Source organism: Ochlerotatus camptorhynchus, unplaced genomic scaffold (genome assembly GCF_037179485.1).
Source record: "Ochlerotatus camptorhynchus isolate MF236.1 unplaced genomic scaffold, CSIRO-AGI_Acam_v1.1 ptg000391l, whole genome shotgun sequence".
Taxonomy (NCBI): Eukaryota; Metazoa; Arthropoda; class Insecta; order Diptera; family Culicidae; genus Ochlerotatus; species Ochlerotatus camptorhynchus.
Genome location: NW_027040878.1, coordinates 620,726 through 648,053, shown reverse-complemented (window position 1 = coordinate 648,053; position 27,328 = coordinate 620,726). Strand labels below are relative to the sequence as shown.

At 40.8% G+C, this 27,328-nt stretch overlaps 4 protein-coding genes across 5 annotated transcripts in view; 2 read left to right on the top strand and 2 right to left on the bottom strand.

Moving 5' to 3' along the window:
• Positions 1-27,328, bottom strand: part of Rh7 (Rhodopsin 7) — a 274,211-nt gene that overhangs the window by 38,719 nt on the left and 208,164 nt on the right. The window lies entirely within an intron of this gene.
• LOC135710559 (uncharacterized) overlaps positions 1-27,328 on the bottom strand; it is a 331,677-nt gene that overhangs the window by 112,879 nt on the left and 191,470 nt on the right. The gene's annotated exons all lie outside the window — the stretch shown is intronic.
• LOC135710561 (uncharacterized) lies at positions 14,669-15,302 on the top strand. The gene has a single exon (XM_065233173.1). The coding sequence runs from the start codon at positions 14,702-14,704 to the stop codon at positions 15,224-15,226; it is 525 nt and encodes a 174-aa protein (XP_065089245.1). The 5' UTR covers positions 14,669-14,701; the 3' UTR covers positions 15,227-15,302.
• Positions 22,807-24,185, top strand: LOC135710554 (uncharacterized). The gene has a single exon (XM_065233160.1). It carries the CDS (start codon positions 22,830-22,832, stop codon positions 24,081-24,083), a length of 1,254 nt encoding a protein of 417 aa, XP_065089232.1. The 5' UTR covers positions 22,807-22,829; the 3' UTR covers positions 24,084-24,185.

The following is a 27,328-nucleotide window of genomic DNA, read 5'->3' as shown; positions in this document are numbered from 1 at the left end:
TTGGAGATTTCGGTGACGCTGCCGAAACCGTGAATACTGCCGAAATGAGCTCGGCAAAAGTGAAGCTACCTCCATTGGTAGTGAAAAATGCCCATCTTAATGTGCTCATTGCGGATCTAGCGACGCTGGGTGTTAAAGCCGAATACAAGTTGGGCAGAGTCGGCACTAAAGTGATGCTCCGTACCAAAACGGAGTTTGACGTGGTCGTCGCCCACCTGAGGACTTCCAAGGTGGAATTCTTTACCCACGACATTCCCGGTGAGAAGCCGTTCAAGGTCGTCATCAGGGGCCTACCAAACTTCGACCCAAAGTTTATCGAATCAGAAATCAGGGACCGGTACAAGCTGGCCCCAAGTGCCGTGTATCGAATGACAAGAAGAGACGAGAATGTGAAGGCGTATCCGGATAGCCTTTTCCTGGTACACTTCCAGAAGGGAACGGTGACGCTCAACGCACTGAAAGCCATCCGGTCCATCAATTCCATCATCGTTCGCTGGGAGCCATACCGTGGCGGCCATCGCGATGTGACTCAGTGCCAGCGGTGTCTGAACTTCGGACACGGTACCCGCAACTGCAACATTAAGCCACGCTGCGGAAATTGCTCTCAAGACCATGCCACCTCCGAATGTGCTGCGGATGAAGCTGTGGCGTCCAAATGCGCCAACTGTGGTGGTGCTCACCAAGGATCCAACAAGCAGTGCCCTAAACGCGAGGATTTCAAGCGCATCCGAAATCAAGCGTCCACCAACAATCAACCAGCACGAAGGAAGGATAAGGCCCCGGCTTTCAGGACAGAGGACTTTCCACCTCTTCGTGGACAAGCGAATCCCAGGGTGCGATCCACGCCACCTCAAGAAACGTCTGGATCTTCTGCTGGACAAAGCTCTCCATCCCCCCCTGGATTCTGGAGGCAACCAACAGCTGAAACAAACAATCCCGATCTGTTCTCAGCAGACGAACTGATGGAGATTTTTATCAACATGACCGGTGCTCTACGTAAGTGCCGCAATAAGCCCGAACAGATCCAAGTGCTCGGTAAGTTCATCATCCAATATGGTGTCTAAACCGCTAACCATCGCTACCTGGAACGCTTGCTCTGTAAGAGCTAACAGATTGAGCTTGCCGACTTCCTCCGCAAGCATAGCATCGACGTGGGTCTTCTAACCGAAACCCACCTAAAGTTCGGTGACAGCTTCTGGTTGCCTGACCACAACATTATCCGGCTTGATCGCACCAGCTCCAGGGGGGGGTGGTGTAGCGGTCATCGTCAGAAAGGGAATCAAGTTTTGCACTCTGCCCCACATCCGCACTTCTATCATCGAGGCCATTAGTGTGGAGGTGGAATCACCAACTGGAAACGTCCGGTTCATCGCTGTTTACTGCCCACGCCAGTGTACCGCAAGCAACGGATTAGGAATCCAATTTAAGAAGGACCTGACCGCCATCACCCGTACTAGCTCCCGATTCATCGTTGGGGGCGACCTGAACGCCCGCCATGAAGCTTGGCGGAACTACCAGAGGAACCAAAACGGATGTCTATTGTTCGACCACGCACAACATGGACTGTACACAGTGCAATTTCCGGACGAACCAACTTTCATCTCTCCGGCGGGAAATCCCTCCACGCTAGACTTTTTCCTGTCAAACATCGGACTATCCAAGCCGGAGGCGCACAACGATCTCAGCTCCGACCACCAACCGGTGGTGACTGAAGTCGGTGTCAACGTGGTTCCTGCTAGAGGCTGCCTGCGTAAAGACTACCACCATGTCAACTGGGTGCAGTACGGTCGAATGGTAGACAGCAACATCGATGAAAATCCACTGCTCGACACCGTAGATGACATCGACCGGGCGTTGGAAGGACTCCAACAGGCCATATCCGAGGCTGACGAGACATGCGTTCGACAAGTTCCTGTGAGGGGTAAGTTTGTTGCTATTGATTCCCACACCCAATTATTGATTCGATTGAGAAATGTGCGTAGACGCCAGTTTCAGAGGACTGGAGACCTGGGCAAAAAACGTGAAATGGCCGATCTGAACAGGCAGATTGCTTCCAGAATGGACTCACTCCGAAATGAAAGTTTCGGGCGTGTTGTCCAGAATCTGGACGACCGCTCCAGACCATTCTGGAAGGTAGCCAAGGTCCTGAAAAATCATCCCAAACCCGTTCCACCTCTCAAAGTCGAAAATGATGACGATCGGCTTTTAATTACCCCACAGGAGAAAGCAAATGCGATCGGCAAGCATGTCGCTTCATCGCATTTGCTTGGCTCGACTATCCAAAGTCCGCTCGATGATCAGGTTGCGCAATGCGTTCAAAACCTAGATGCCTCCCCTTGTGTCGTGCCTCCAGCGGATATGATTACAGTACAACAAATTTGCTCAGCGCTGAAATGCACCAAGAACATGAAGGCTCCCGGGTTTGACGGTATATTCAACTTGATCTTGAAGAGACTCAGCATGAAAGTGCAGTCTCTTCTAACCGCTATCTTCAACAGATGTTTGGAACTGCACTACTTTCCAAGCATCTGGAAAGTAGCAAAAATCATACCGATCCGCAAACCCGGTAAGGATCCAACATTGTCTTCAAGCTACAGACCAATCAGCCTCCTTTCAGCGCTGAGCAAATTGTTCGAGAAACTCATTCTCAATCGTTTGCTCAAGTTTGTCGAGGAAAATAACATTCTCCTTCCGGAACAGAAGGGGCACTCCACCAATCACCAGCTAGTACGGGTGATGAATAACATCCGAAGTAACAAAGCTGTATCCAAGTCCACAGCCATGGCCTTGTTAGACGTTGAAAAGGCGTTTGACAATGTTTGGCATGATGGACTTGTGTACAAGCTTTGTAACTTCAACTTTCCTTTACATCTTATTAAAATCACCCATAACTACCTCCAGCAAAGGTCGTTTTAAGGTATCGTTGAATGGTTGTCTCTCAGACACGTTTTCGATCCCAGCAGGAGTCCCGCAAGGTAGTCTGCTGGGCCCCTTGCTTTACAGCATTTACACTTCCGACATTCCTCCCCTCGGCGACGGTTGCGTGTTTTTCCTGTTCGCAGATGATACCGCAATAGCTGTCAAAGGAAGGATGCCTCGCGAAATAACGAACAAACTTCAACGATGCCTTAACGCCTTTGCTGATTATGCCACCACGTGGAAAATCAAAATCAATGCCACCAAAACACAAGCGATCATGTTCCTCCATCGGCAATCGCCCAAACTGAAACCGGCTCCATCTTGTACTGTAATCATGGATGGCACAAGGGTTGAGTGGTCCGCCGAAGTAACCTATCTCGGGATGTTGTTCGATGAAAAGCTCCTCTTCCGTTCGCATGTAGAGAAAACAGTAGTCAAGTGTTCTGCCTTGGTTAGGTGTCTGTTTCCGCTGATTTGCCGCAGATCCCGCCTCTCAAGGGTGAACAAACTGGCTGTCTACAAACAAATCATAGCACCTGCGATCCTCTACGCAGCTCCGGTGTGAGAATCATGTGCACAGACTCACAGGAACAAAATCCAGGTCGCTCAGAATAGAGTGCTGAGGATGGTACTTGATCGTCCTTTTGACACTAGAATAACAAATTTACACGAAGAGGCAGGCATTGCCAAAATAGATTCCAGAATTAACGAAATTAAGACTAAATTTGCACAAAAATGTAATTTATCAGAACATGCTTTGATAAGCAATTTATATATAGTAGATTAGGTGTATATAGTAGTTGTAGGTTAGTTGTAGTTGTAAATAGTAGTTATAAGTAGACTTCTTTTTCAAATTTTCAAGCAAACCAATCCCACCAAGGTGGTCATTCTCTAAAACAGGACTGATAGGACTAGGAACTGTAATTAATAATAATTGAAATTTCACAGGAACTAAAGTTGAAAAGACGCATCTGTGTCACTTGATAAGTTATACATGTAAACCACACAAATTCAAGAAATATAGATCATTTAAGTCAAGGCTCATTTTCGCTTCGGACGGCGTGGAGAACAGCAATAGCAGCAGTAGGAAGGTGGTGGCTAGTCCACTCTTTCACACCTAACAAGCAACTATTGACTGGTCATGGTAAAAGAGGAAAAGGTCTGGTAAAGAAGGCGCAAAGTTCTTCGAGATAACAGCCATTGGTCGTCTGGCTCGCCGTGGTGGTGTCAAACGTATCTCCGGTCTGATCTACGAGGTGTGCTGAAGGTTTTCCTGGAAAATGAGGTCCGTGATGCTGTCACCTACACTAAATTAATTAATTAATTTAGCTTTATTTAGGAGGCTTTCAGCCTTAGGCTGGTTCGCCTCCAAAAAACCTACACTAAACACGCCAAGCGTAAGTGACCATGGATGTCCTTTTCAATAAAACGGCCCTTTTCAGGGCCATCAAGCTTACATCAGTAAAGAGTGGAAGCAGGGGTGCAAGTGATTTTGATTGATTCTCTTAATCAACTTTCTCTTAGAAAAAAATTACTACAAATTTGGTACGCTTACAATTCAAAAACGGAAAGAGTTGAGGTAATAGATAATTGATCACTTAAAAGAACTAAATGCTCTTCACATTTATTCCGTCCACTAGCGGTCCTACGTCAAGCTTCCGTTCGTGCCCCTAGGCACAGACCCTTCTACTTTTTCTCTCGATTCTTCACGATTCAGCTCCGGATCCGGTTCTGAGCTGATGATCTGGAGCTGAAGCCGAGAATAGTGAGAGAAATTCTACTGGAGAATGAACATCAGACATAAAATCTGTATGTATGTTTACGCGATGCTTGATCAGTTGTTGCGTTAGTGGCGTTTTCCATCGAAATGTAGAGCCATGTTGTAAGGTACAGATTTATTGGTTTATACTGCTTTTACGATTTGCACTGTTTTAAGCACTAAAACCACTAATTAATTTTCCGGTTTTAAATTTGTGTCATAATATCTATAATTTCAATGTGAGCTGAAGAGCTGTTCAAAAGAATCAACTCCCTTTGTTGAGCTGGATAAGTTTGATCCATTCAGCCAGATGAGCTGTTTTGCGCCCACCTCTAGCTCATGGCGGCGGAGCAAAGCAAGTCGATAGGAATCTGACCTTGGTCCAGGTCAAGGAAAAAAGGGCGAACAGCCGCCCAAGATGGAAGTCTTTCACGTTGGCCCTTTGCACCTCCGGTGGTGTACAGGACCCTTAAGTAAGTAAGTTCCCCAGATGTTTTTCCGGCTTCAAACTTCCTCCAGAAGAGCTTCTGTCATCTTTCTGTGGAAGTTTTTCTTTTCTTTCTTCAGAAATTAATTCAAAAATTCCCCGAGAATTTTCCGGAAAGACTTTTTCGAAATTGGCAAAAATTTAAAATTCAAAAGAAATACCGATAAATACCGATTTGTTAAAACCTTTGATACCGATAAGTTTGAAAACAATCTGACAACGCTGCTGGACACACTGTTACATCTGTCATTCTAAAATGAACAGTAGCTCTTAAATAGATTAATTTAGATGATCCAGATCAGAAAGGAAGACACATTGAGTTTCTCATGAGAATACAAACTTTTATTAATTTAAACCACGTTTTATAAAAAATATTCTAAAATAATTTTTTTTTTTTTATCTTTATTAAGAAGACTTTTAGCCGTTGGCTGGCTAAAATAAGTAAGATATCATATTTTGGTTAACAATCTATGAAATGCATTGCTAAGCAAACTTTAAAATAATTGCGAGGTAGAGGGATGATAACGTGACGTAATGTTTAAGCGGGGTGGTCGAGAAATTGCGACAATGCGAGACAAGGGGAGACGGGGTTAATTTTGGGCAAATGTTCCGAAACGTAATTAATGAACGCTCCCTTAAGGATTTGTGCGCGGTGACGTCAGGGCAGTGGGTTGCTTTTTAGCTGCCGGTAACAAAGTGGGCCTACATAAGTCCTCTGATGAAATGCCCCGACTTTTCAGATTGTTTGTGATTTGATGAATTTTTCGCCGGATGGTTGATGTCCAATTTTCGATTCAGATGCCTTTGATGAAGTTTGAAGGTTTTGAATGGAATTTAAATTCCTTAGCGTTGGATGGAATCCCGTTTTGTTAAGTTTCGATTTGTCTGTTCTATATTCTGAAATCGGTATTTTGAGTGGAATGCCGGAACAATTAAATGTTGCAACAGTGGAGAAAATTATTTTTCTGTAGTAAACGGTGCATACATATACGCAGTTTGTCCTGAAGCAGAATGCAAATGACACAAGATTATTTCCATTTCACTCACTTTCCAGCTCGCAAGCGAGTGAAATGGAAATTATCTTCATTCTGCTTCAACCGTCTGTCGTCTGAGTTGTAAGTGAACACGTGCTTATGGTGTGAAGGAAAATGCAGAAGATGGTACTTCAGCCTCCGGATATACGTGTCTATTTAAAAAAATAGTGTAAATTATAGCAGGGATGTCTCAGAACAATTACATCAGTTAAGAATAAATTATGTGCAACGATTATTCATGCTCTTGTCGTGGGAAACTCTTAACGTGGACATGCTGTTTCTGTTGTGCATTCAAGTCGACGAAAATTTCTATTTAGCAGTGGCGTGGAACTGACGAATCAGAAAAAAACTTGACCTTCGTCGATTTGTATGAAACTTTGCATAATTGTTCGTTATGGGCAATGATTCACATTCAACAAAAAATTTTCAGAACATTTTATCACAAAAACGTCACTTCTGATCGAAATGATGCCTGAGACAAAGTTGTAACTCTAAGACCAGAAGGTCCCGCAGAAACGTGCTCAACTTCCTGGCTCAGCTTTGGTGCTCTCTTCGGTCCCAAGCTAATCGATTCACCTCATTTTATCTGTCAAACTTTCATAGCGAATCAAAACAAACATAGTGTAGTACTAGAATTTCAACTAGAATGGGGTACGTTAATCGATTTGCTTGGGACCAATAGGCTAGTCAAGTAGTGAGCCAATTTAAAATCGTTCCACCGGTTGGTTGTATGGAAAATTCACGTGATTCTTGGAAAAATGTACGCGGTATTTTTTTAGTAATTTTGAGTACAAATTCAAAGGAATTGTTAAAAATCTCATTAAGTACATCTACAATTTTAAAATTAAAAAAAAAGAACATAACATAGCGTTATCATTCGGTTCGTTGATCGCTTATCATTTTATCATTTGAAGATATTTTTGATTCCTTGTTCGTGAACTAAAAATCACAATATGCTGATCTACTAGTACATTTAATCTCAAATCCGTGCCCTTAGATCATGCGCGACTAGCGATTTCGTAACGCTAAACAAAAACAAAATAAAATCATGATTTTGTGATACCATGAACCCATAATTGTGACATTCGTGAACTTGGATTTCAGGTTTTCGTCAAACTTATCTTTACTGAGTGCTCGGATCCGTCGAGAATAGTGTATTGCTTATTAGTGCATTCAGCTTCCATATCATCAGAATAGTGGTGGAGTTCATCAAGCCGGCCGAAATACTCGAAGGAAAGGGTAATCCACTGAACGTCCTGTTTCAAAGTGGCACCAGTTGTGGAGAAAACCCAAGAGCCCGAGTAGGAAAAAATAACAGGTATGAAAATAGCATAACTGGCAACCTTAATATGGTATTAATAAGGCTGATAAGATGTAAAATACCAAAAATAATACCTCAAAAATGTTCTACGAATAACGAACTAATATGTAATAATTTAGTTATTACAATAACAGACGGATAACAGCCGCTTTTTTAGATGCCAGAATACCATAGTTTGTTATTTTGAAGGTCTTCTAATACCAATTCAATAACTCTTTCAGGTTTTATTATCTAAAAACTGAAAGATCACAATTTGTTATTTTGGTATTCATTTGATATTTTGCAAAATATTTCGATAACTGAATAATATCAAAACAAAGTTTTATACAACAAGCATACCGAAATCTGGTAGCATACCACATTAAGATATTCATTTGTTATCGATTAGCTATCGGTTCCTGCTCGGGAGGCGGTCGGTATGTTTTTCGATAGTTCGAACTCGAGAAATAGCATGGGAGGGAAGGTTAGCTAGCTCCGATGCGATGTTGCTTGTTATGATGATTATTGCCAGTTCAGAGAAAAATTAGCATTAAGCGTCAGATTTGACATCCGAAATTGACAATCGTCACTGATAGTTGCTTTTGGGATTATCGAACACTGAACCAAAATCGTTCCTTGAAGACCGACCGAGTTGAAGACCTTGTTCGCATGACAACACATACAACATCACAGAAATCATTCAAAACAACAGTTCAGATGGAAGTTCGTAAGATACATTGAAGAAATCCGGCACATCCTCCAACCAACCTATGGACTACTACACTACTTCATTTCATGAGGACATCCGTTTCCACAATTATTTAGTAGATTTTAGGGTTGCATGTGGTTCCAGTATAGCCTGATTGATACAATTGATAATCCAGCGAATCGGGTAGATTGTATCAAGAGGGATCGTTATAGTTATAATCCGGTTGTGTTTATGTTTGACAGCTGCTTCTTCTTATTTGTGGAATGTCGATACATGCTAAAGGTCCGTTTAGACTATCTGATTTCTTGGTCTGATTTTGACCGCCGCCATAATGAAAAATCTGCTCGAATTTATTTTCGACACACTTCGTCGAAACCCCCTGTTTGCTGGTGTTCACTCTGCTTGCAAATGTCGAAAGAACTTTCAATTTAGATTTCAAAACAAAACTGTATCAGGAATCAAAAGTAAATACTTCCATCATGAATTACCGGAAAATTGCTCTAACTTCGGCAGACGTATGTGCTTTTATTATTTTAAATAAAATGAGAAGGAGAAGGTGAACTTTGTAGGAAATGGTTGCTCAGGAGGAACACCGGCAGGGATCTGGCTCATCTTGTCCTTTAAGAGCTGCGATATGAAGATGAAAATGGATTTCAAAACTTCGTCAGGATGTCGATAGCAACTTTCGACAAGCTAGTGGGAAAAATTCTCTATAGATCTACATGATTCCTTGAGTTCTGAAAATTTCTGTTAAGAACTCAATTCTGCATATTTCTTTGAAGACTTTAGGATGTCCCTGAAGTTTTGTTTCTGTTCTCCGGTAAAATATCTTTAAAGATCCACAAACTTTCCTGAAGATCTGCAAATTTCTCGGTAGTTCTACAGATTTATTTGAAGTTCTGTGTGTTCTTCAGAAGATCTGCAAATTTTCCTAAAAATCTACAAAGTTCCTGAATCCCTGAAGATATAAGATCCTCAAAGATCAAAAATTATCTCTGATGTTCAGAAAATTTCTAATAATCAGTGTTGGCAAAATCAGAAATCAATTGATATTTTTCCGCTCTCATGTGCACGCAATATCACGCGTGATATTGGAACAAAATATCATGCTTGATATTGATTTTACAAGCTCCTTTGATATTGCGAGACTATTCACAACGTGCAAAAATCAAGCTGAGAGTTGACTCGACACAAAAATGATTCCATTGCACATCGTTTACTTAGAAAGAGAAAGTATAGTATGCTATCTCTTTTTACTCTTCACCGATGGCAGACACGAAGCGACTGCTGCCAGCCGTTATGGAAGTTTCGGTTGCATTCGGGTGTGAAGCAAAAATTATGAAACTCAATCTCACCACAGTTTGCTGAGATTTGCAGCTGGTGAGTTTTGTTAGCTTGGTATTCCGAGCTGCGATATCACAGCTTACAAAATCAACCGCAGTTGTTTGCTTGTTGATTTTTGTCCACGAAAATCAAGCGTGATCTTGGGCGTTGGTGAGATTTGATTTTTTGATATTTTTCCAACACTGCTAATAATCTACGAACTTCTCGAAAGTTGTGTAATTTTCTCTGTAGATTTTCATGATTTAATGAATATCTGCAAATATCTCTGAACACCTTCACAATTTCCTACCGAATTAAAAGATCTAGATCTTATCTATCTAGAAATTTTTGAGCTTTCCGAAAGTTTTAGGAAGTTTTCTGAAGTTTTACTATTTTTTTCTGAAATTGTGCAAATATCTCTAAGGATCGGTGAACTTACCTGAAGTTCTGTAAATTTCTCTTAAAATCCCAGAACCGCAATAAAAATCTTTTAAAATTATTTAAACATCTGCAGATTTTTCAATAGATTTACAATCTACCCTCTGAACTTTCTGAAGTTCCTAAAATTTCTTTCAAATTCTGTAAAATTTTCTGTACTACTGTATTTCTGCTCTGAAAATCTACGAACTGCCCTGAAGTTCAATAAATTTCTCAGTAGATCTCCAAACTTTTCTAAAGTTCTGTAAATTCTTTCATTCTTGGATTTCCATACAGTGCTGCAGATATATCAGAAATTCTTTGAAATTCCCCAAAGCTCTACAAAATATCCGAAAATACTTTAACTTCACTGAAGTTCGAAAAATGTATCTGAAGGATAACGAATTTATTTGAAGTTTTGTAAATACTTCTAAAGATCGGTGAACTTCCCTGAAGTTCTGTGAGTTTTGCTGAAGTTTTGCAATTTTTTTTTTAAACGTACGAACTTTCTTACGACTTCTGTTAAGGTCTACGGACTTCTCTGAAGATCTTCAGATCTATCTATTTCCATCTTCCATGGAGTACTGCAAAATTTTGGACTTTTGTACTTCGCTGCGATTTGTTTGTGGAATTGAGGAACTTTTATGACATTTAACGAACTTTCCTAAAGATCTTACATTTTTCTGAAACTGTGAAGGTTTTTAAAAAAATTCCTGCAAATATCCTGCAAAGTTCTGTAAAGTTGTATGATGCTCCGTAGTTCTATTCTCAAGATCTACGAAAAAAAAAACCTTGAGGCTAAATAAATTTCTCAGTAGATCTGCAAACTTCTCTGAAGTTTTGTAAATTCCTTTGTAGGCTCTCGGGCTACCCTGAAGATCTGAAAATTTCCCTGAAGATCTTCTCAATTACCTTAAGTTCTCAAAATTATCTGAGAATAACTGAGCTTCCTTGATTTTTTAAATGTCTCTCTCAAGATCGACATTTCCCTGAAATCGTATAATTTTTTTTAATCACTGACCTTCCCTGAAGTTCTGCAAATTTTACTGAAGATCCATCTGAGATTCTAAAAATATATCAGAAAATCTGCACACTTTCTTGACGGTCTTCAAATTTATCTGAAGATCTATGACCATTCTTGAGATTTTTCAGAAGTTCTGTAACTTTTTTTCAAAGTTCTGTAGCTTTGTTCTGAAGATCTACTAAATTTTCTGAGGTTGAATAATTTTTCAGTAGATCTCCGAACTTCTGTGAAATACTTTATATTTCACTGTAGATTCTTGGACTTGTCTGAAGTTATGTGAATTTCTCTGAAGATTTTCAAAGTTTCGCTTATTGTTTTACACATTGATCTGGAAATGTTTTAGCTTGCTTGAAGTTTTGATAATTTCTTTGAACATTTATCTGAAGATCTTCGATCTCTCTTGTGATTTTTTTTGAATTTCTGCAAATTTCTGTAAATTTCTGTAAAATTTTCTGAAGTTTTGCAGTTCTGTTCTTAAGATTTACGAACTACCCTGAAGCTCAACAAATTTCTCAGTAGATCTCCGAACCTCTCTGAAGCTCTGAAAAAAATCCAAGTAGGCTCTCAGACCTGCTGTCTGGCATGCTGATTCTTATACAATATATGCTTCGTATTATATACACACTGTTTTGTTGACCATGCCAAGATCAAAGCCATTACGGCATCTTTCGGCCAACCACACTGGAAAATAAAAATCAGTCAAACCATACGCAGGACATTATTGAATAGTGAAATCGGTTTACCTTCCCTAATAAAAAATAAACCATACCCGAACGATAACCTAAATTCCACAAGTGGTTTGGATGATACCCTGATCACGTCGTTAAGCAAAATAACTATACACAAGTTATCAGGGTTGCTGCTGGATGCCATCAACACACAAATCAAGCGTTCTTTAGCGGTTCAAATCCGTGAAATTTTAGAAAGAAAAAATCAATATTTTCACCTAACTTGCGCCTATTTTGCTGGATCAGTCGGATGAAAATTAAATGCAAACCTATTTCGTTCAAATCAAACGTCAAATCTAATCATACTGTCAAAAAAGTGTGAACGCATCCAAACATTGCATCCGACAAAATTATCGAGCAGTTCGCTCGAATCAGACCAACAAATCAGATAGTCTAAACGTACCTTAAGATATATGTGAATCAGCAATATGAAGGTGGTGGTAGCTGCGATCATGGTAACCGAATATCTGTTGAATTGATGACCTTGAAGTGTGTCCACAGATGCCTGCTCCAAATTTGGAGTATGGGTAAAACCTTTATTGTTCGGTTGTTCCAGCCCAGCTGTAACGTGCCAGTGCGGTGTTACTCCCAGCACTGATGAGACTCCCGTCTTCAATCCTCAGGGTCGGCACACGCTCGTAACAATTCCGTGAACCAAACCAAGAAAACACTTACGTTCACTACGGATAAAACTCCCACTTTAGTCGCTTTTATTCGTATTGCTTCCTTCCCACTTCACGGACGGTCTCGAAACTAGCGTCTCCCACTTCTTTACTGTTCTACTCCTACCTTGTACTAGTACTGTTTGTTTCGTTGTCTTCGAGGCCCCTTCAACTGCCACTACCTTCGCCGACGCTTCGCCGGCGCTTCACTTCTTCCGCTGGTCCTGCTTCTCCTCTCCAGGGGTGGTCGTTCTCCTTTGCTTCCTTCTTCATGCTTCGCTTGTTGGGGCTGCAGCCTTCAGAGGACCCTTACACCTGTCCCGTGCGCCCCTCGAGTATGATGACGGACTCGAGGCTTCAACAGTCCCGTGGAATAGTTCGCCTGCCTGGTTTCGTGGTGAACACGGTTAACTCGGGGAACAGGTTTACGATTGTCGATTCAACACTACCGGTGTTTGGCGTGGTTGATTATACGAACGATGAACGGCCTACCGTAAACTTTACGGTGAAACCGCCTAGGCGCGATGGAGAATTCGAAATGGCTGTTAGTTAGGTTCTCAGTAGGTTTTTTGGTGACGGTATGTACCTGGATGTAATAGTACGTGGCAACTTCCTTTACTCTGTTGAACTCCACTCCGAAGATTACTCTCACTTGACTCTGTGTATCGTCTACTTCCACTTGATTATTATGTATAGCTTTCTTGCGACTATCGTCTGCAAAGATCACCAGGCTAATGATTGTGCCTCTTGGTGAATGATGACCCCGAACCGTGGCCGTTGAACCGTCGTACGTGCCACAAATTCTCCTCGCAATGGCCCCCATTACGTCACCCCTATGGCCGTCCATTCATGACTGCATACAGCGTCCTCTGGCGGTGGCTAGTGGCATTGTCCTACATTTTACATGGAAGTGTTTTCGTTTTACCTTTTACAAACATGTAAACCTTTTCTTGGATTAAAAAACTACAATAGACAGCCCTATGGGGTTGTACGCAATGGTGACGTAGGACTACGTGGTCCTATATAATAAATCTTGTTTGTTAACTGCAGCAGGAGCTTGTGTTTTGTGTTAGAATAGGAATTTGAGCGGGGTTCGTAATGATATTTCTGATCGATTGGTTATAAAATTATTGAAATTGGCTCAGGGGCAGCTGAGTTATTAACGTTCAAAATCTTTCATGATTTTGTTACATGTTCCCTTTTCGGTTTTCACAAAGTGTACTCCTATATAAAAATTACAGACGTAGTCCTACGTCGAAAACAAAATATTCCAAAACTACACGCGATTAATCTCACCAATCTTGGACGCAACACTTACACTTGTTACAAAGCCTTCATCAACACACATGGGCCGGGACCAACGGCTTTACTTCCCTTCCGAAGGAAGACGTGACCAGAGATTTTTATGCCTCAGAAAAATCCCACCGACCTAGGCTGGGATTGAACCCAGACCCATTGAGATGAGAAATCAGTCACGCTAACCACTACATCACCGGCGTCGGCAATTATTTTAATGTTGACGTTTTACAGTTCATGAACCATGATCCCATTTTCGAGAAAAGGTTCACAATATTAAGCACAACGCATGAATTTTAAACACGTTTACCAGAACATAATCATGATTTTCAGAACAGAGTTCTCGTTTCTATGACTTTTGTTGCCTTTGCTGGTGCCTTATGCAACGTAACGCAGGCGCTACATTTATTTTTCGGAACAATGTTCAGGATTTCATGATTTTTATTCATGGTGTACTTTTGTAAACGAAAAATTTACTTGTTCCGAAAATCTTGACTTAAGGCCCAAATGTGGGCGCAAGCGGAACGGAATCGGAAAATTTGACAGTTGTCACTAATAACCGGATGAACTATTTATTTACATTAAGAAATAGCCAAAACACAGTTCAGAAAAACAAATCCAGCTAACATTCTCCAATGTTACGAAATTCAATCCATTACCTGACTGACGTCACTTTCCCTTGTTCATCCAAGTTTGCATTCAGTGCAGTGAATCACACTTGCTGCATACACATTCTTGATTATCAGCACCAGCACTCGCATGAATGTTCAAATCAAGTCATCCAATGTAGCTCTCGTCTCGATAGGGGGGATTCCCAACTTCACACAACCAGCCCGTATTTCGGAGCCCGTACGGATACAACGTGTAGGGACACTGTAGAGCGTATAAGCGTATAAGCGTATAAGCGAATAAGCGTACATGGCCCAAGGCACTTACACCAGCAGGCAAACGCCGTTCATAAAAGTAATCAACCGGCCGGAGCAGCTACTCAGTCCTCATTTTGAAGTCTGCAGGAGAGAAAAAAAAAGTATCTAGTCACAGCAATGGCAGGCCAGAATTTGATCGGTTCGATTCCGGAGTTCTACGGTTCCGTCGATGATTGGAACGTGTACCAAGAGCGGTTGGAGCAGTTCTTCGAGGTGAACGATATCCCGGAAACGAAGCGGGTCGCGCTGTTGATTAGCGTTATCGGTGGGGAATCGTACAAAAGTGTGCGGGACCTGTGCCATCCGGTGCTGCCCAAGAACAAAACCTTCGAGGAGCTGTGCACGCTCCTGCGGAAGCAGTACACGCCACAGGTTGCGATTTTCCGGGAGCGAACGAGCTTTTACAACTCGCGACAGGAACCGCACGAAAACGTGACTCAGTGGTACGGGCGGTTGAAGAAATTGTCCGTGGACTGCAAGTTCGGTGAGAACCTCGAAGCTATTCTGCTGGACAAGTTTGTGACGGGGCTGAGGAGCGGCCAGATTATGGATCGGTTGTGTGAGGAAAATGAATCGCTCAAGCTGGAGCAGGCGCTGGAGCTGGCAGTGAACAAAGAGTGCGCTATCAATGCGTCGAATTGATTGATAGGCGCGGGGAGGGTTGCCAGTGACCGCGAGTGTGATTGAGTGTTTGTGTGTGAGAGAGGATTGAACTGTATTCAATGTGTGCTTTTATCAATCAGTGATGTGTGAAAGTGTATTTATGGCCTTAGCATCTAAGGACTATTTCTGTTAGATTATTAGCTTTAAGCTGGATATGATAAAAAATATACATAACAAATTGAAGTGAATGACATGGCGTTGTGTAATTTCTTAGTTCCTAAAACAATGCGAAAGAAAATCCTCTCTGACATGATGAAAAGCAAAGCCCATGGAGCTGGTGGCAAACAACAACAACTGTGGTGAAGCAAATAGGCAACTCAAATATCACCATGCCAGGAGTGCAGCATTCTAAGAAAAGGCTGTGCGCAAAGCAACGATGTGAAAAACAAAGCAGGCTATGGTGAAATAATTTCCTGCACCGTCTTTGGAATTCTGGGTTAGTGGGATCGAAAGCACATTCCCACACATATACCTATATACGCAGTTGGTTATGAAAAAGGCGTTGTAGGGTTCTTGAAAGGAACATGGTGAGATAAAAAAAAAAAAACGAAAATCTCGGGAGATGAAAGCAGCCCATTATGGGCATTGGGTGTTGGTCGAGAATGGGGGTGAAATGAAGTGACAAGTGTGTGACATTCAGCTCTTTAAAGAAACTGCACGTGGGAGTGACGTAGCTACAAGGTTCACATAAATGGAAACGGGGAGTAATAACCTTGAATGTTCCAGCTGTGGCCCCCACCGAGGTGGGCGAAATTACATCATTATGGAATGTGACCGTTTTTTTTTCGGATGGCTGATTGACGTGACTTTGGTGGAGGCGCAGGGGTGCAGGTCTGTAGAGGGTATGTACCTATACTCTTGAAAAATGAGCAAGCTGTGGAACAGAGTGCGTGGGTTCCGTAAAATTTGGTTGAATGTTCTTTTTTGTTTTGCGAAATCCATTTGAATAAAATCGTGTTGATTGTTGACACTCGTTATTGATTCATCTATATTCACTCGCTTCGCATCGCAAATTAATGAAAACATCATATATGTACACATCAGAAGCAGCCATCGGCGAATCAAGGCTTCGTCGTTTCCTGTCTATTGAAATTTTAATAGGTTCTTGAATGATTGCACAATTACGGATTACGGTTGCTCATTGTAGTGGAATTTCCCGATAGTGACCATTCATACACACACACACACTTGCATAATCTCATTTTCAAGCAAACGTAACGGATCCATTGTGGATGGTCCTTCACATTCGCTCCAGCCAAAAAGTTCGTTTGATTATTGACAAATCCAAGTTTGAATCGAGTTTAGAAGTTATTTAAGTCAACTGTTATCTTCACTTTCGTTCCATCAATACTAGCGCATACAGAAAGGACGATGAATAATTTACATGTCAACGCGGTTTGAGGGATGGTGAATTGAATGGAATCCACAGACAAACAGACGTAGCTCATGGAATATTTACCATTGAAAAACACCGTTGCTAAAACACTAACACCATCTGGTGAATGCACTATCATGGGTAGCGGTAGTGTTCAAACGTCAAACGCCACGGAAGTTGACAATTAGCGCCACAGGGGGCGATGATACCAACCAAGAATGCTTTGAATTAAGTAGGAATATCCGAATGTTATGTCTGTTTGCCTGTGTGGAATCTGTGTTCGTTCGGTGGAATGAGTAGCTAATGGTTTGGTGAGCTTAATGCCTACCATTAAGCTCTCATGGCATGCTGGTTCCGGGCTAATCAGTCTTTAGCAATTAGCCCCGGAATAGGCTTTTTCAATGCACTACCAATGTAGCCAGGCGTATTCGAGAGGAAACGTCAACCAAACCGTTTGTTTATAAAGGAAAAAGGATTTTTCATAACGAAAATTAAAGCATTTTTCATTGAACATCATGCCTATTTCCATCGGTAATTGTCTTATTTTACGATTTTACGCAGATCTGAACTGATTTGTACCTCAACTGTTCACACACAATTCCGGAAGATCATACCCACTAAGGAATTATTCTAATTTCCCATTTTCTCAACAAAAATATTCCTGAACACCAGCAGGAGCCTTGCAAAAACGATACATAATTAAAATTGGCAACTGTAGATCAAGTTTTGGAGCATCTCAGATGAAACAATTTATCGGGAAATGAGAAAAAGTGTTCCACTTCCTATGTCTCACGCAAAAAGCTCTTTTGTCGTAAGACTACGTCTTTGATTTCTATATGGGGGTACACTTTGTGACAACCGAAATTGGAACATGTAACAAAATTATGGAAGATTTTGAACATTAATAACTCAGCTTCCCCTGGACCAATTTCAATAATTTTTTCACCAATCGATTAGAAATATGTCTACGTATCTGTTAAACTTAAGACTTTATCACATTTTTTTTTTAAATGTCACTTTTGAAAATTGAACGGATGTGCCACTGTTGTTATTATAGTAAAAATTATCACCAGTTGGGTTGTTTAGCTTCGAAAAATATGCAGATTTTTATACATCATCGAAAGAGCTTCGTTTTCTGAGCACAACGATATTTTTATCGATCCCGAAGACATTCATCTCGATTTTTAAATCAAGATTCAAATGTTTGATTGTTGACACTAAATCTTTTCTTTGACAGCTCGCTCCCATACAAAGTCCCACCAAGGGGCGGTAAGATGGTGATTTTTGCTAATGTAATCGTACTTATTTTAAAATAGTTCCAGTGTACCATAATTGATGAAATTTTGGATTTTGGTTCCATTTTTAATGCAGATAACGAATATGTATTTATCTCAATACCCTTAAACAACACAATTGCCTGCAAAAAGCGATTTCCCTAACACAGATTTCAATGTTGAATTCACCAAACGGTGTTTATTCACTCACCGCGTGGTTCTCATGAAGGTCTGTGTGCACTTCCTGATTTTCAATTACTGAAAATATTTGCTGTCCACTTTGCTCAACTTCTTCTTTAGATTGGGGTTCTACAATCACAAGTCAGAGTGTTATTATCTTCGAATTCCAGCTCATGGCCGGACCGCGAGGTGAGTGATGGTTTTCTCCAGTACACAACAAAACGAGCTGTAGCCCACATGACCATCCATAGAAGGAGGAAGAAGCCGCAGCGCTACTGATCGGAATCAGTAGCTCTACGTGAATCGCCATCCGTGTCAAGCGCGTCATACTAAAGAGTATAAACAGAGAGAATCCCGATCAAATTACTATTCCTACACAATACACAAGCTCCTGCTGCAGTTAACAAATAAGATGTATTATATAAGACCACGTAGTCCTTCGTCACCATTGCGTACAACCCCATAGGGCTGTCCCTTGTAGTTTTTGACGTTCTTCTATTAACGACCAAAGGTTAAATCAATTGCTTAGTTTATATTATAAAGACGTATTCTACAGTTAAAAAAAATGTCCATAATCTAGATTTTGTATCCGCCGGATCTAAATTTTTTCAACGCTCATGGTTTATTTTTAAACATATAAGTTCATGAGTCGTTTAATATAACACACACAGTTAATTTATGTTCATTACATTTTATAGATTAGCCACTTTTTGAGATTTGAAGGTCATATTGGCCTTACAATATTTGTTTTTAATATTGGTGGGTCACGAGCTTATGAGATTTTTCAAAGTGATTCACGACCGACAAAAGTTTGTGAACCGCTGGTCTGGAAGTTTCCGGTGCATCTCTGATGTTTTTGAAACTGTCCCAAAGATATCTGAACTTCATAAAAGTTCTGCAGGCTTCCCTGAACTTCTTGAAGTTCCTGCAGTTAACTAATGGAGTAGCTTTGAAGTACTCTGGTCATCCTGCGAGAACTCGGAGCATCCCTGAAAATAATGAAAGTGCCTAAACATCTTTTCGAAACTTCCCTGAAGATCTTGGAACATTGCGGAAGTTTTAGTAAATCCCCTGAGTTTCTAGTTAAGTTGATAGCAGGTCACTTTTTAGTGGCTAGGTCACTTTTTTCAAGTCAGTCACTAATAAGTCCCTTCTTTCATCAAAAAGTAACTAAAGTCACTTTTTATATAAAATTTAGTCACTAAAGTAACTTTTTACGGCCCCTTTTGAGAGTAAAGAATTTGACTTTAAATAACTTAAAATAGATTTGCGAACAGACGGAAACGTTAATTGTTAAATTAGGTTCTTTAGGCTGTGTTTGATATGGTGAATTTTCACTTAAACACGACGTTTCGAAAATAAAATAAAATTTTCAAAAACCCCTTTGTTGTTGATCGGTCGATTTTCGAGAAGGTTTTTGTCAAAATTAATTTCTTGTCTATCATAAAAAAAAAGTCTGGTGGAAGAGGAGGGTTAATTGAAAATTTTCGTTTTTTTTAATTTAAGAGAAATTTCACCAAATGGAACACATCCTTAGGGGTGGTATTGAGGTAATGGCATATGCAATCTGCATAACAAATAGAACCGATATCCAAAATGTCATCAATTTTTAAGCACTGGAATTCTGTTAATTAAGTGCAATTACATTAGCAAAAATCATCATCTTGGCACCCGTCGGTGGTACTTTATATGAGAGCCAGCTGTCAATTTGTTAGTTTTGTGTCAAAAAGCTTTATTTAGCGTTAAATGCTTTAAATTTAAATCTTAAAATTTTAATAACCGATATATTTTTCAAAATTTAAATTGATTTTTAAGGATACCCAATTGATTTTTAAGGAATCTCTACACACTTACCGTATGCGTGATAAAGTTTGCACCATTGAGCAATGCCAAAATTTAAAAAAAATCTCAAAAATTTCGTTTTCGAGTTTTTTTTATTTATTCAAAGGGAGGATGTTTCTCAGAGTCTTAAACTATATTAATCATCGATCGAGTTTCCACTTGCTACAATTACGGCCTCCACACGCTTCCGGAATGCACGGCATGTTCTAATAATGTAGTCTGGATCCATTTCTCTCCAGGTACGGGTCAATGTTTGTCTGAGACTTGCTGTACTCGGGTAGCGTTTAGAACAGGCCTTGGCCTTCATGACGCGCCATATTGAGTAATCCAGCGGACTATGATCGGTGCTGGATGACGGCCACATATCCTTCACGCAGAACGGAAGATGTTCCTGCAACCACTTCTGAGTGCAGTTTGAGGTGTGGCACGGAGCCCCATCTTGTTTAAATACAACATTTGGCTTCGGACCGTACTGTTTTTTGATCCATGGAAGAACAAACTTACTCAAAATCCCGATGTAGACCTCCGTGTTGACCTTGTCGCCTTCTGGAATGTACACCGGGTTCACTTTTTTTGCCATCGGAAGCCACCAATCCAAACACCATAACGGTAGCAGGATGCTTGGTCAGATACACTTTCTTGTGCTCGTCGGCCACGTCTTTTACCGGAAGAGAACTAATATACCGGTCGGTTCTGGAATTTGATACGGGATCGACGGTAAACATGAATTACTGGATTTTTTCGCTTAAGGAATTTCAAGATTTTCTTGCATCGTTCAACTCGTAGCTCCCGGATGCGGTTGGTAATCATGTGAGTTTTTTTTTCCGTGCCCTAGACTTCGCCCCACAATTTTCCTTTACGATCTTCCGTGCCGTATAGTCACTGATCCCGTGTTCCTTTGCCATTTTCCTTATTGAACGCACTGGATTCACCCGAATCTTCCTTTTGATAGCAGCGATAAACCTCGGAACCCGAGCTGACCTCGGATGACCTGTAGCCACCATCGCGGATAGTTGTCCTTTCTTTTCTTGGTCTTTTGACGGTCCACCAGGACACTCCCACGGCGATTGAAATGTCTTTTTGCGACATTTGCGCGTGGGATAAATCACGAATACGCTGCCACTTCGTCAAACAACAAACAACTGTCAAAATAATTAAATCATTTTCCATTATACACAGCCTACTACGGTATGAGCTACACACTTAGAAAAATTGATGTAAATTTAGATGCTCTGAGACTAACATAGACGAGCGTCAATTTTGGCATAAAATTGAGTCGTAATAGACGCATAATTTAACTCAACCAAACGTGCTTTCGATCTTTTCAGTCTCGGAGCACTTAATTTTACATGACATGTTTGTTTACATTCCATCTTTTATGTCAATGATGGATTCCATCACGTGTAAAATTAGGTATTTGACATTTTAGTTTGGTACTGTACTATGATAGCTTGATTTGCAAATGTCGGAGGAAAAGGCAGTTGATTATCACAGAAAATATGTCGACTACCGTTTCAAAAACCAAAATTTGTGAAAATTTAAAATGTTTTCAATAAAATGCTGAAAACCACATTCTTTTAAAGTGTTTCTGTTCGCCAAAACAAAATTTGCGAAATTGATCCTTTTTTTCGGCTTCTACACTGCACAGCAAAAATAATGAATTTTAACGTAAGCGTTATTCAATTACTAGCAGAGAAAACGGTCGCGTAATTTAAATTCTAGCGTAATATTTTTAAATATAATATAAGTGTATCTCACTAATCATTGCAAATTACACGACGTCGCGTAAATGCTACTATTTATATCTAAATTTTACGCTGCGCAAGTAATAATCATTCGAAGGAATCTTGAAGCTTGAAGACTACGTTGTTGTTTTTTGGTTTTCAAACAATCAAATGTATTGAAAATCATCAAATCGTTCAATCATTATTTGCTGGCGACAAATATGTGCTTCTATGGATGCTGTGCCGAACAGATTATTGACCGCACGTTTGGGTCCATCATTCACACCGGATATACGCATGGATTCCTTTCACAAATTGTGATCTTTATTCCATCACAGCATGACAATTACGATTGAATGGTAAAAGCGATGGAAATAAAGCTGACCGCATGAAGCAAAACAAAAAATCGTAGGTTATTGTCGGAGAAATGTTTTTGTCATCCTTCGTCACCATTATTCTACGAACAATTTCACAACTCTCCACATGGGTTTTGCACACAGCCCCAATAGAGGTTGGATGATTCACCATCATGTTCACTGTGGTTGATAAGGGCACACGGTTTTTACCCTCCACTTGAACCATGCATGGACAGGATTGATCATGTTTACTGGCATAATCCACCAACGATCGAGGGGTCGTAGGAAGCTTCCAAATCTACAATAAAATCAGTGTGTAGTTAATGAAAGTTTAGGAAACAATTAATCATATTCTATAATTTCCCTAACAACAGAACTGACCTATCGCAATGCCACTCTAGTAGCCTTGAACCGAGACCTGTTTACAAACAAACCGCACTTTGCCACACCCCTCATACGAACTGCAATCGACACTCGCACCAGCACAATCCAATCGTGCTTTTTCCTGATAACCGCTGAGTCACGCTGACGGTGCTTGTCGCGCAACGTGACCGGCATTGAACGAACGAATCAAAACAAACCTGATTGCCCAACACTGATGCAAATTTGCTTGAGTGTGGTGAAATTCATGTCAGTCTGCATAGCAATACTGAGAAACATGATACGGTACAGGATGAGTCATCGCACCACCAAGTCGCGACCCGTGAGAGGCATGAACAAACATGACGATCGTGTTCGTTTTCCAGTCCGGCGCGTGGATGATAACGCGTTATTTTGCTGTTGAGTATAAATAGTCCCTGGAGGGGCAGCTGACTGCATCAGAACACAAATATGGCTACAAACAGCAAGAGTAACGCATCCGCAGCGGCCGCCACTCAGGCTCAGTTCGTTGGAATCATTCCCGAGTACGATGGGGACACGGACGATTGGAGCATCTATCAGGAAATTCTGGAGGAGTACTTCAAGGCCAACGGGGTACCGGACGGGAGCAAGGTCTCGGTGTTGATCAGTGTCATCGGAGCCGATACTTATCGATTGCTCCGTGATCTGTGTCATCCGGACTCACCGAAGGACAAGAGCTATGTGGAATTGTGTGCAATGCTGGCGAAGCAGTTTTTGCCGGAGATCGCAATCTTCCGTGAGAGGTCCAAGTTCTACCGAGCGGAGCAGCAACGCGGTGAGGACGTCAAGACGTGGTACGCCAAGCTGAAGAATCTGTCGGTGAACTGCAAGTTTGGAGAGCATCTGGAGCCATTGCTGTTGGATAAGTTCATAGTTGGATTGGTTTCCGGACCGGTTCAAGATCGTCTGTGCGAAGAAAGTGAGAAGCTGACGTTGAAGGAAGCACTTGATTTGGCAGCCAATCGAGAATCTGCCATCCAGGGTGATGTCATTGCTGAGGACATGGCCGGTATGCATTTGGATGACCTGAGACGAGGTCGCAGGAAGCATGGTGGCGGTCGTCATCATTATCGTGGTCACCGTCATCACGATCACGATCAACTCGGCGTTGGTAGACATGGTCATCACGGAAGACACGGAGGTCATCAGCACAATGGCCCACCACATCACGGTCGTCCCGGCCATGGACCTTATGGTCACGCAATGCAGTTTGGATTCGGTCCTCGTGGTCCCCATGGTTCACATGGTCCACATGGTCCCCACGGTTCACATGGTCCACATGGTCCACACGCTTGGGGAGGTCATCAGATGGGACAGTTCGGTCCAAGAGGATTCCGTGGTTTCGAAGGCATGGGACCATGCCCGGTTGGAATGCGTCGTCACGATATGAAACGTTGGGCCAAGATTTGCCGGAAGCTGCAGGGTCGTCGAGCCCAGTCGAGTTCCAGTAGCTCTAGTAGCAGCAGCAGCAGCAGCAGCTCTGATAGTGAAACCGAGGGCGAGAAGAAGTGTAAAGGCCGTCGTCATAAAGGACACGAGAAGCATGGTCACCATGGAAAGTTTGGACATCGCCGCGAAGGAGGACCGGGCAAGTGTCCTCGTGGAAAGCGATACGGAAGGAAGGAGCAAGAGATGGGCGAGCCGGTTGTTACAGAGAATACGGAACCGGAGCTGATTGAGTGAAGGATGAGATTGAATCTATTTTGTAATAACCACTATGTAATCATCGTATAGACATTTAACCAAAGAAAAACAATTTAAAATTATGTTATAAAAAAAAATGACAAAAAATCAAGAAAACTGCAAATATATAAATAAATGCTTAAAAAATATGAATCGATGTTATCCGTTGCTGGTATTCTATCACATCCTGCGGTGGCCCTTATTCTCAATCAGTCAAGTCGAGTAAGGCAGTTATTGGGAACGTTAAAATGTAACTTCATAATTTCATGTTGAATAAAATTTGTTCCATCACGAGTATTGATTATTTTCCAATCGTATTAAGAGATGCGAAAGAAATTTTCCTGGTTCGAGCAAGTTTGTTTATTATAGCGATGATCACAAAGCTAACTTGGAGCTGTAAGTTCTTATCAGTGCTTGTTTACGTTTCGGTTATCTCCTTGAAGTGGGGTTTCATTGCAGTTGTTTATTGTATGTTCATTGAAATGCTTTTCGCCGTGTGAAAGCCAACTGCTGTTTCTGTGTGAGTGGAACTAAAGTAGAATTTCTGTTTCTGTTGAGCCAGTTTAGGTTTTTTCTTCTTAAAATGCATCATTCACAGTTAGTAGTCGTTGCCATCCAAAAGAGTGCTATGATGTGCAAACCAAAACAGCCTGTGGTGAATAAATTTCATGCTTATGCCCGGTTTACACTAGCGCTAGGCAAAAATGGTTATCAGCATGTTGTAAACAGTCATTAATATACATTCTTTCAAAAATTAGCTGCTGAAAAGTGTTTATTCACATCATGCCGATGATCAGTTTTGCTTAGTGCCAGGCACATCAGCGCTAGTGGTGAACCAGCACAAGTGTAAACCGGGTAACAGTCATAGTAGGGTCGTTGATAGCACATATGCATACAGTAGGCCATGGCAATGGCATTGAAGAGTTTTTGGAACGAAAATGGTGAGAGAAAACCAATGTCATGGAAGATCAAAGGCATTGGATGTTGGTTAAGAATGGGGGTGAAATGAAGTGACAAGTGTGAAGAGTTATTAATATTTAAGTGGTGAGCAATAACCTCGGAATCACCAACTGTTCCCCCTATCAGAAGAAGGAGCAGGAGGTGGAAAAAATGACAGCATTATGGTTTGTGGCCGTTAATTTTGGATTGCTGATTGCCATGGCTGTGGTACACACTTAATCTAGCTCGGTAAAATCTCCAATAGCCGATTACCTCGGCATTTACTTTTGCAAATATCTCTGCAAAATATCTGTGTGTTAGCTGATATCTCAGCAAAATGTTATTTGTTAGCTGAGTCTCGGCAATTGTTTTACAGAGTCTCAGCAATATAAATTGCAGAACTACTCGGCTGTTGGAATCCCGGAGAAAAAATTTAAGTGTGTAGCGGTGGTCTAGGGAGGATGAGCACATATAGGGGGAAATGATGTAAAACGCGCCACCATGGTATTTTGCATTAGATACCAAATTTAAATCACTTAAAATCAGCAAAAATTTTGCTGATTTTAGACTTGATGAAGGATCAGCAAAGTTTACAAGAACATAATGCTGCTGAATTTTCGTGCAATTCTAACTTCTGGCAAAATGACATAATTTTACTGAAAATGACCAAAGATTTCATCAATGTTCTTTTATATATTTTTTCAGCAATTAGCATTTCCTTCCAACTCTGAAAATCATATGATTTACACGCTTAGAAATGATTACCGACTTCGGTAATTTTTACCAAACATTCAATAGCTGAACTGTTCTGTAAAAATCAGACATTTGAATTCATCAGTTTTGAGGCTTTAAATCAAGGATAACTTCACCACAATGGCGAGCTTCAATTACTTAAACAAGACTGACAGTGGTTTAAAGTTAAAATTTAGTGGAACAGCTATTGAAATGATGGCCAAAGTTTTACGTTCAGCCACAGACAAACAGACGTAACTCTTTGAAAAAGTTTTTCTTGAAAACATAGTATCTCAAAACATAGTACCTCAGTAGCGACATCTTTCAGGCTTCTCGCGGAAAACAAGCTTGCTCACTAACTCGCAAACAATATTGCATAAAAGTTCTAAAGAATGTATAGAAAAGTCAAAGTGATCCGATGCCAGCGCTGCGGCGAGTAGTTCGCGTATCAGTTCAAATCAATCGTTAAATACGTGAACGAAGATGCACAATGAAGAGTTATGTCTGTTTGTCTGTGGTTCAGCTGTTGAAAGTTGAGTAAAAAATTAATAATTAGTAATAATTTTTAGGTGTGTAGACTTGTTGGATGCTTCATAACTACACTCAAAATAATATCAATGCTAAATAAAAACAAACATACACACCAAATTTAAATCGCTGGAAATCAGCAAAATTTGGCTAGTTTTAGACTTGATGAAATATCAGCAAACGTTCCAGCAAAATAATGCTGCTGAATTTTTCAGCAATTCCAACTTCTGTTAAAATGACAACGTTTTACTGAAAATCAGCAATATTTCTTTGCTGATCTTTCAGCAATTCGCATAAATTCTGAAATTTGGCAGCATTTCACTGATTAAATTATTAAATTCAGTAAATTGAATTTGTTTTCACTATATGAGCTTCCAGTTTCTGTAAAAGATCGTTGATACAAATATACGAAAAATAAAGATAAAATCGCCAGACTCTTTTCCAAGTATTATTTATTAAATATAACCAGTGTCCGAGCCAGTGTCTTTACCTACATAATTTTATTTATTTGTATAGTTTTTTACCTCTTCCTCCTCCTGCGGTTTGAACGGTGGTATAGGAATGCAAAAATATTTGCGACTGTGATGCTAACAGTTTGACTGCTCTTCGACTGGGTGTTAGTTTATGTTAGCTGATTTTTTTACGGTAAAAATATCGTTTGCTGTTTTTCAGTAAAGCATTGGATTGCTGATCGTGATCCAGTAATTCGTTTTACTGATAATGAAAACTTAAATTTGGTGTGTAGATTTTTTCCATCGCACTTTTCACGTGATTTGATATACAGCTTTAAGCGCTCTGCCTTTCTGCGAGTGACTAGTTCTCCATTGACCCTACTCACATGCAAAAAATCAGACTGACTGGTTGAAAACCCGCCGAGAAAAGCAGTTGGTGCAACTCAGTGGGTAACGCCGGGATAGCTGTATAGGTGAAAAGTGATTTTTCACGTAAAATTAACGTGTCGATTATTTTGAGTGTATGATAAAAATGTGTGAATGATCTGGTGTTAATGGTGCTGAATGTAAACATAAACAAAGCAGAAATTCATA

Excerpts from the sequence above, each read along its gene's own strand:
- LOC135710561 (XM_065233173.1), top strand. The coding sequence starts at position 14,702 with ATGGCAGGCCAGAATTTGATCGGTTCGATTCCGGAGTTCTACGGTTCC.
- LOC135710554 (XM_065233160.1), top strand. The coding sequence starts at position 22,830 with ATGGCTACAAACAGCAAGAGTAACGCATCCGCAGCGGCCGCCACTCAG.